The 9,904-nt window shown below is 43.0% G+C and overlaps 1 protein-coding gene across 1 annotated transcript in view; it reads left to right on the top strand.

Annotated features, from left to right (window-relative positions):
* Positions 1–9,296: 9,296 nt before the first annotated feature.
* The window catches only part of Grk5 (G protein-coupled receptor kinase 5), a 194,532-nt gene continuing 193,924 nt past the window's right edge, over positions 9,297–9,904 (top strand). Inside the window, exon 1 of the mRNA XM_021152022.3 lies at positions 9,297–9,543. Coding sequence (XP_021007681.1) covers positions 9,492–9,543 — 52 coding nt within the window. The 5' untranslated portion in view covers positions 9,297–9,491. The remainder of the gene's footprint in view (positions 9,544–9,904) is intronic.

Below are 9,904 nucleotides of genomic sequence, written 5' to 3'. Positions count from 1 at the left end.
ATATCCATAATATTGGGTAACCACCATTTCTATACCGTTCCAAATATTTTCATCATCTCTAAATGAAATTGCCATACTTATTCTGTAATTACTCTCCATTCTCTGATGACTGCTAATCTGTGCTTCTGTCTTCATAAATTTTTTTAGATATTTTATATAAATTAAATGTTTTTTTCCTTTAGGCCTCGTCTCTTTTACTCAGCAAAATGCTCGTTTTTGTTTGTTTGTTTGTTTGCTTGCTTTTTCCGAGACATGGTTTCTCTGTGTAGCCTTGGCTGTCCGGGAACTCACTCTGTAGACCAGACTGGCCTTGAACTCAGAATTCTGCCTGCCTCTGCCTCTCAAGTGCTGGGATTAAAGGCATGCACCACCATGCCTGGCTCAAAATGTTCATATTAATAATTCACTTTAAATCATGGAATGTATTTTCCATGATATGAGTATGATATAATTTGATTATCCATTCATTAAAGCAGACTTGGGTTGTTTCAACTTGTAGCTACTGTACATTGTGCTACTACTGACATTTATGTAAAAGTTTTTGTACAGATCACTTTGGATATGTTTTCAGTTCCTTTGGGTAGGTAACTAAGAGTTGAAATTGTTGGGTCAGATGGTAAATCTGATATTTTTAAGGATTCAGTTTCTTTTTTCGTTCCTTTCATTTATTCATTTTTTCTTATTTCTTGGAAAGGAAAAGAATATTTAAAAAGTCAGTAGTGATGACACTATTCTCTATGTCTGTGCATATGTCTAAACTCATAGTACTAAACACCAGAGAGTAAATTTTATTTTATATTTATTATTTAACAGGGCCTTGCTATATATCCCTGGTAAGTCTGTAATTGGCTATATATACACAAAACCAGGTTTCTCTTAAACTTTCAGCAATTCTCCTGCCCCTGCCTTCATAATGCTGGGATTATAGGCATTAATTATCACCATACCTGGCCTGATGGCTGTGTGTGTGTGTGTGTGTGTGTGTTTTCCCTCATTATAATAGCAAAAATATTTAGTATTTGTTACAGAAAAAGATGGGACAAAATAATCATATTCACCTGCAAATGGCTAACTGAATTCTAATCTAGCCATCTTTAGTACTAATACACCATCTGCATGAAAAGAACAAAGCAGCCTGAAGAGTCTCATATGGAACAGTTTCCAAATTATATTGTGATGTGAAGATGTATCATGAAGGCAGAATAGTGCTTCCATTTTTTTTTTTTTTTGAGACTCTGTTTCAAAACACAAGCAGTGGTGGACAAATGGTTCAGTGATAAAGGTGCTTGCTGCCAAGCTTAATGATCTGAGTTTTATCTCTGACACTCACATGGTAAAAGGAGAACACCAACTTCTGCAAGTTGTTTTCTTACCTCTTTCTTACCATCCCCCGAAAATGTCTAAAAAACCCAAAACCAAAAAAAAAGCAAAAAAAAAAAAACCCCAAAAAACAAACAAACAAAAAAACAAAAGCAAAATATAATTTTAAACAACAAACCCAAGCCCAACAAAAAATGATCTATGTGCTTCCAAAATTCCATGTGCTGATATAAAAGGCAAGGCCTTTTCAAGATGTTAGGTCATGAGGATAGGGTCTTCCTGAGATTAGGGATTTGTGAGGATACAGCACAGAAACACCATCTATGGAAGAAAGAATCTAGACATACCACATCTGATGGCACCTTGATTTCAAGCTTCCCAGCCTCCAAGTCTATAAATTGGTTACCATTTTTGTGGTTCACAAATTACTCAGTTTTAGGTATGTGTTTTGTTACAGCAACCTGCATGGACCAAGAACCATAAACATAATCATTCCCTTTCCAAACATAGAGAGGGTAGATTCAGCCTAGAGAGAGGATTTACTGGTTTTTCATTCAGATCCTGAACACACAGGGTTGTGAAGGTTGAACAATAAGCAGCAGACACTCTCAAGGGCCCAATAAGCACTCAGGGAGCAGAATTTCCTCTTGCAATACGTGAGAACTGGCCTCACAGATCCATGAAACCTACAGACTAACCCATGTGGAGCCTGAGGCTTACTACTGCCATTCCCAAAGTCCTTGCTAGATGGCATCCTTTATCTACAAAGGAAACTCCTTAGAGGAATGAGCTTTCTAGCTACCTTTGCCTGTCCCAACCTGGGTTCACTCTGGCAGGGATAGATGCTCAAGCCAACTAGATGAATAGGCTACAATGTTAAGGCCTAGGTAACTGTTACTTGTCCAGCCAGCCATTTTGTTCTGTTACTAATGGTATAAGGAAACTTTCTCATGTGCTGTTACTAGGAAACTTTCTCATGCTCTAGGTGATTAGAGAATCTGTTATGTTCTGTGCTTTGGTGTTCTTGGAAAACAATCACAACAGAAGAAGTGATAACTGCTTTGTATAGTTAGCCACAATAAACTTAGACCCAAACTAACTTCCAAGCAGCACTTCCTGCAACTATATATAAGCTTTTATGGTTTTTGCTTTTATAAACTGTCCTTGGGATGGATCCCAACATAAGAAAAATACCTATAACAATAATAAGCTACTTGTAATAAGACTTACATTTTGAGTAGGAGGCAAGTAAAGTTTAAGTTCCCAAGCCCTCCTTGAGAACTGACATCCTACTTGGCAAAAAGAGATGTGTATGTAGGTAACTAACACCCTGGTTGGTAAGTTAAGACATAGATGTTAGATAAGGAAAGTCCCCTGTCACAGTTGAATACCCCAACCAATAAGAACAGGATGAGTGTACAACAAAGACATGTTCCTAAGGAAATCCCCTATCCCTAAATCCTGATTGGTGGGATAACTTGGCACAGATGTTTGTAGATTTTAGGCTTTAAAAACCCTATAGGATCTTTACTCAACCTCACAGTCAGCTTCTGAGTCTGGTCTGTGGCCCTGCTCAATCAGTCCTGGGACAAATGCCCAATTAACTATCCTTATCTGAGTGAGATGGTGTTCATGTGGTTTGTGAGGCAACTTCTTGACATAGATCATAGTCTATTTATTTTACATTACTGTAAACAAAAAGGACAGTATGTGTATTGCATTATTTAATATCCCAGGTATTCATAGATTTAATTTAGCATGTTTCTAGCTAGCTGAGACTTTAATGAGGGAAGAAATGGGTTCTTTTTCCTAAGAATAATATTCACATATCTATGATGGCTCACTTTATATGAGTAAAAGCTTTTATCTAAGGTTTCTAACATTGTTAGGCTTAGTCTGGAGCAAAAGAATATTTATGTTATTGTAGTATTAAGGTTGACCTTCTAGCCTGCTTCTCCTTGGATTCAGCTACCTGGTTCTAAGGCTTAGCCTAAGGTTCCATTCGGTTTAGTTTGCTTCCTCTTTTAGAAGCAGTTCTTGGCTAGGCCTTTTAGTACATGTCTGGAATTTCTACACACAGGAGGGAGGGTGAGGCAGGAGGATCACCATGATTTTTAGAGGATAGTCTGGTCTATACAGTGAGTCCTTTTACAGTGTCTGTTTACTTCTACATGCATGTACACACAATAAATGTAAAAACAATCAAGACAGAGCAGTAGCCATATTTCTTATGCTACATCTATCTGTTCCCGCCCCCCCCCCCGAGACAGGGTTTCTCTGTATAGCCCTAGCTGTCCTGGAACTCACTTTGTAGACCAGGCTGGCCTCGAACTCAAAATCTGCCTGCTTCTGCCTCCCGAGTGCTGGGATCAAAGGTGTGTGCCACCATGCCCAGCTTACATCTATCTGTTAAAGAGTTCTTGGTACTATGAGTAACAAGTGGACTGTCTTGGTGGGACTAAGTCCTGTCTGATGCTGATCATTAAAAGGTAATCCTTTGATAGATGCTGGTCATAAAACGAGGCAGGGTGATGGCTTAGATTCTTATCTACATTAATAGAAATATCACCCTTTAAAAAAAAGTAATTAGGGCTGGTGAGATGGCTCAGTGGGTAAGAGCACCGGACTGCTCTTCTGAAGGTCTGAGGTTCAAATCCCAGCAACCACATGGTGGCTCACAACCATCCGTAACGAGATCTGGCACCCCCTTCTGGTCTGCAGTGTCTGGACAGCTGCAGTGTACTTACTTAAAATAAAAATAAATAAATAAATCTTTAAAAAAAAAAGTAATTACTGGAGGAAAGCATATTTTTATTTCCTGCTTTTAGAATCAAAGTATAGAGTTAAGGGTTATGCTTCTACTGTGTAGTACAAGTATTTTGTCTCCACCTAAATGTATTGATTGTCTAGCACTTAATGAGACAAGAAAGTGTTCAACTTTGTATAAACCACTTGGTGGTAAGGCTCTTGTGTTTCTCTCAGGCTGAAAATTGAGTTAAAATCAGATTATCTTGTTCCCTAGTTAAAGTTGGGTGAATGATAGAACTACTTGCAAAAGATAGCTCAGAAGACAGAGGTCCAATCAGAGAGCTGGAATTCTGGAGAGAGATTGGTTTTGGTTTTCTAGAAAATACAGATGTTTCTATAACATTGGATCCAGAGGCTAGTGTGGCCTCACCCTTTCCCTTTAAACACTGATCTCACAGGGAGGTTGAGATTCGGATAGTTACCTAGCATGATCTAACTAATATTCCTTATGCCTCCAAGAAGGTAGAACTTATTTATATTGATGTTCCTTACACTTTTACACTTTGATTCTTTTTTGTTTGTTTGCTTTCCTAGACAGGGTTTATCTGTGTAGCCCTGGCTATCCTGGAACTCATACTGTAGACCGGGCTGCCCTGATCTCACAGAGACCATCTGCCTCTGCCTCCTGAGTGCTGAGATTAAAGGCATGTGTGCTACCACTGCCTGGCTCAACTGGCTCCTTTTTGTCCAAGAAATCTTTAGGTAACATGGGTATAAAAGCATTTAAAATTTATATTTACTGATAGAAACCATAAAGAAATTTCTTATTTATGTTCCAAAGCTGTTATTGATTAGTATGACATTATTTGTCAATCTAAGAACTTGTAGGGTGAAGTCTTCAAGATTATTCTGGGCTACACAATGAGTTCAAGACCAACTTGAGCTACATGAGACCCTGTCTCCAGAAATAATAACAAAACACAAAACACAAAACCAAACCACAAACAAAATGTCACAATGAAACTCATACTCTGTATAATTAATAACAAATGATAATAAAAAGGCCAGACTACTTCAAAGAAAGGAATAGAAAAACATAATGCGATACATAATGGCAACATTTTAAATGTGAAACTTGGTGACTATCGGTCCTTTCAGAGTAGGAGGGGTGTTTAATGGGAAGCCTTGGATTTCCAAGTCCTTTTCAATTCACTTATCTTTCTTGGAATTGTCATGATGGAAGAAGACCACTTCTTCCTCCACTGGCAGAATCCTCTGTATATATTTCTACAATTGATGTTATTTTCTCCACTGGTGAATTGAGCCAATCCAAGACAGATGAAAATATATATAAACACAGGTTTATTGGGTGAATTCACTGGGCCCAAGAAAAGAGGCCAGGGAAGTCTCTATGGGGAGGGGGACAGAGAGTGAATTGAGAGAAAGTGCAGGTGCAGAGAGAAGGAAAAAGTGGGAAGAGAGACCAAAATGTCTGGATTATATCTAGAAGAGCCCTTGGGGGAAGGGCAGTCCAGTCTAGGGTAGAAGGTGGAGTATGCCAGCTAGGAACTGAAGAATGCTGGGAGATCATGGTGGCTAGGTCTGCTTTGGTATGTAAAAAAATGCACCTCAGCTGTTTGTTCTGGGGCTCTGAAACCCAACAATTGCTCTGATTCCAGTGTTTGTAGCCCACTTACTTTCTTGCTGGTGGTAATGGAAGTTGCCTGTACTCCTGCAATACTTGGCAAATTAAACATTGAACAAAGAGACAAGAGAAAAAAAAAAAGGAATATTTCTATTTCCAGTACCTTCAGCTGCAAGCTGAGAGGCCAAAAAGGTCAGTAGGATTCAGAAAGCCAGTGTAATGACCGAGGAACGAGGAATGTACATTTTAGAATGAAGATAAACTGTGGTCGTCCAGAATAGTAGATGTCGGTTTATGAACACTCTGACCCAAAAGCTTTTATCCATGGGAGATAGAGGTGCCTCTGGAAGAGTCCCTGGTTTTTTGTTTGTTTGTTTTTTTTCTTTTCATTTTTAGCTTCTTGGATCCAGTGTGTAGCTTGTCAGCTTTTGTCTTTCTCATTATTGCAGACTCACAGGATCCTCATTTTGATTTCCATACTTGCTCTCAGTTGGCTGTCAACAATTCCCTAATTAGTTATTGATACTTAATTGATGACTCTTCCTCAAAACAAACTTATTTTTCACAGGGGATCGTGAATTATTATTGTAGCTAATTGAAAAGAATGAAATGATCACAGTGGAATTATGGATGGAAATAGAAAATGCCCTAAAATCTTAACCATTTAGTCAACTGCCTGCTTTTCCTTACAAGTTCATTCTGGCAACAAAACAAAATTTCAGAACCATGGCATCCAGTCTGTACCAGGCAGAGATCAGTGAATGAACTCTCTATCTGCCAGGTTCAAATCCTAGGATTTATTTATTTATAGACAGGGTTTCTCTGTGTAGCCCTGGTTGTCCTGGAACTCACTCTGTAGACCAGGCTGGCCTTGAAGTCAGAGGTCTTCCTGCCTCTGCTTCCCAAGCACTGGGACTAAAGGTATGCATCTCCATTGCTAGGACTTTTACTTACTAGTGTGTAACCCCAGGAAAATAATAAAACCTCTTCTTATCTACAAATACAGCTATATTTCCTATCTCATCCGGACATTGTGTTCAAGTTGATAATCCATGTCAAACAGCACAGGCCTGGTTCCCCACTGGGGTTGAATAAATGCTATCATTGTTCCATTCTTGCACTGGAATGTCCTAATTTCCTCAGAGAGGCACAGATAACTTGACCTACAACCATTTATTTTGTCGGAAAGATGTATCACCCTGTAGTGGAGAGAGAACTGTTTAAGCTAAGACCTACTTGCTGTATCTGCTGGGCCTTATTCTGGATCTGCATATCTCTGTAAAATGGAGAAAGGCAGGCCTTTACAGAGAGGCAAACAAGCATTCTATCTACCAGAGAGGAAAACTACTGCTGACTTGGGCTGGGGCTGGATATTAGAAAATAGAGTGGTGTGAGTTACAGTCAACAGAGCTCTGCTACTCAAGAGGGTGGTGTGATTCCTTGCAGAAATTTCAGGATCTGCCATAGATCTACATCTGCATTTTAACCAGAACCTGCACTGTTAAAAATCTTTAGGACTGGTAAACACAGGAAGTTTGTAACAGGTCAAACTTAATCATTAAAAAAAATGTTATGGAACTCCAACAGTGGTGTCCCAGCACTTGGGAGGCAGACGCAGGCAGATCTCTTTGAGTTTGAGGCCAGTTTCATCTACAGAGCTAGTTCCAGGATATCGAGGGCTACACAAGGAAATTGTGTCAAAAACGGAAACAAAACAAAAATGTTTTGGAGATGAAATATTATGGCTTAGTGTTTAACAGCACTCACTGCTCTTACAGAGGACCCAGGCAGCAGGATCAGGAGCTACAGGCCAGCCTGGGTTCTATGAATCCCTGTTTCAAAAAAAAAAGTGGAAAAAAATGGTGAAAAAAAGTCAATAAACGGGCTGGAGAGATGGCTCAGTGGTTAAGAGCTCTGACTGCTCTTCTGAAGGTCCTGAATTCAAATCCTAGCAACCACATGGTGGCTCACAACCATCCATAATGAGATGTGACGCCCTCTTCTGATGTGTCTGAAGACAGCTACAGTGTACTTACATATAACTTTCGTTTTGAGAGAGATTCCGTCATCACAAGTTGGGGCTCTGGGAATGAGAGTTTGTAGTAAAGTCTAAGTTTAGATTGCTTAGAACAGTAGTAATTCCTGTGCTGTCAGGTGCTCAAGTAGTTTGCTCAACTCTCTGTCTTCTGACAAGCAAACTTAACTCTTCTTGTTGACAAGTGAGGCCCACTGATCCAAATCCAGACACTAGGCAAGTGGTGGTGGCAGATATACCCACTAGGAAAAAGACTATCACTAACTGTTAGAACCAGCACTAGTCTGGTAACCACACTGAAAACGCCATTAGCTCCAATGCTTAATGACTGTTTTCCATTTCTCTAGGCCCCTCCCTACTTCCTGGCTGCTCTGGGGACAGCCAGCTTTTCCTTCTCTTGGACACAGAAGCCTCAGACTTAGTTTCAGAACGGATATCCGGCCCGAAAGGCCCAGAGGAGGCAAAGGCCTCATTGTTCCCTGGGGCCTGGCAGCCCCGCCCCCAGCCCTTAGGACTCTCCTCGAAAGACCCCAGGTGACAGCCAATTTCCCAGCATTAGAAGTTTTGGGGAAAGAGGAGCTGGGACCAGATCTGGAGTCCGAGGTTCTGAAAGTGTAAGGAGCCAAGTGCTCCAAGATAAACAAGCCTGGAATTTGAATGCCTTTTCATGCTGGCTTGGCGATGGCTTGGCTTGTTACTCATCAACATTTCCACAGCAGATTCGATTTCTTATGTGTTTTTAGTAATTCGACTACAATATGTTTGGTTATAATGAAAATCTTGGGGTTTTGGGCCCCCGGGCTTGCAAAGTGAAGCTGCTCTGTGCGTGGGGATCCCGAGAGTCCCAGGCGCCTGCCTTCTGGGTTCCCATAGACGCGCCGTCGCCAGGGGGCGCGCATGCTACGTGCTTAGAGATCAGCGGCCGCCAGGTCGCCCCGGGCTGGCCGAACCCCTTGCTGCCCGGAAACAAAGTGCACCTTTGTCAGAGACCTGGCGCGTGTGAGCGGCAGACGGCGGGCCGCGCGGAACCCCAGGAGCGCGCCTTCGCTCGAGTCTCAGCTCACTCCTGGGCCTCCCACAGCAGCGTTCTGCCGCCTTGGCTTGTGCTTTCCGCTTTCTCGGATCTTGGCGGGACAGGAAAGGGACTCTGCGCTCCAGGAGTGGGGGTTTCGCCTTGGCTGAGTCGTTTTTGACTCCTGCCGGCGAGGCTGGGCCGCCTGGGCTCAGCGCCATACCGGCAGCAGTCCTGCTCCACAGTCCCGGTGCAATAGAGCCCTCGCCCCGTCAGACGCGGGACTACAATTCCCAGCATTCCTCGCATTCAGAGCGCGCGGTGGGAGTTGCCTCGGGGCAGACGCCTGCGCGCTGCAGCGGCTCGAGCCTGGAGTACCACACCCCCGGGAGGGGAGCGAGGGGAGGCTGAAGCATCCGAAGCATTAAAGCATCCGAGGGAGCCGGAGGGGAGGAGAATGGAGTGACAGAGACGCGCGGAGGGTGGGGGGTGGGGGGGAAAGTGTTGAGGGAGGGGGGAGGGGGGACACAGAGGGAGGAAGAAGCGGCGGCGGCGTCTCTTCGGTGCAGAGGGGGAAACTCCGCGGGCTCCGAGAAAGAATAATGCGGTAGCAGGCAGGCTGCTTGCTCTGGGGTTTGGCAGCAGCGGCGGCAGCTTGAACAGCGGCAGCGGCATCACCCCAGACGCTGACAGCACAGCCGGCCGGCTCCCTCGCTGACTGCCGACTGTCAATGGAGCTGGAAAACATCGTGGCCAACACGGTCTTGCTGAAAGCCCGGGAAGGTAAGCTCGGGTGGTCCGGTGCGTGTACGGCGCGTTTGCCGCGGGCCGGGGTGCGGGTGTCGGGTGACAAGCGAGCGTGCAGGATGCTCGCAGTGAGTTGGTACGAGTGGTACAGCTTGAGATCTGTCTGCAAATATTGAGAGACTCCTGCCTTTGGGCTCAGAAGATTAGGACTGGGGCAAAGACAGTTGCAGGGACGAGTTAAGATGCTAAAATATCCTCTAGTTTCCAACTGAACCTTAGAAATCGTTCGATCTCCGCAGCTGTTGAAAGGGCAGTTGGAAAAGCATTCTTTTAGGAGATAGAAGCAAGAAAACGTGCCAATAAAACAGTCTTTAGAGTTGGCCCGGGAATAAAACTC

This window comes from Mus caroli, unplaced genomic scaffold (assembly GCF_978045245.1).
Source record: "Mus caroli unplaced genomic scaffold, Mus_caroli_1 scaffold_20, whole genome shotgun sequence".
NCBI classification, from domain to species: Eukaryota; Metazoa; Chordata; class Mammalia; order Rodentia; family Muridae; genus Mus; species Mus caroli.
Note: the sequence above shows the minus strand (reverse complement) of the source record. Positions and strands in the feature narration are given on the sequence as shown.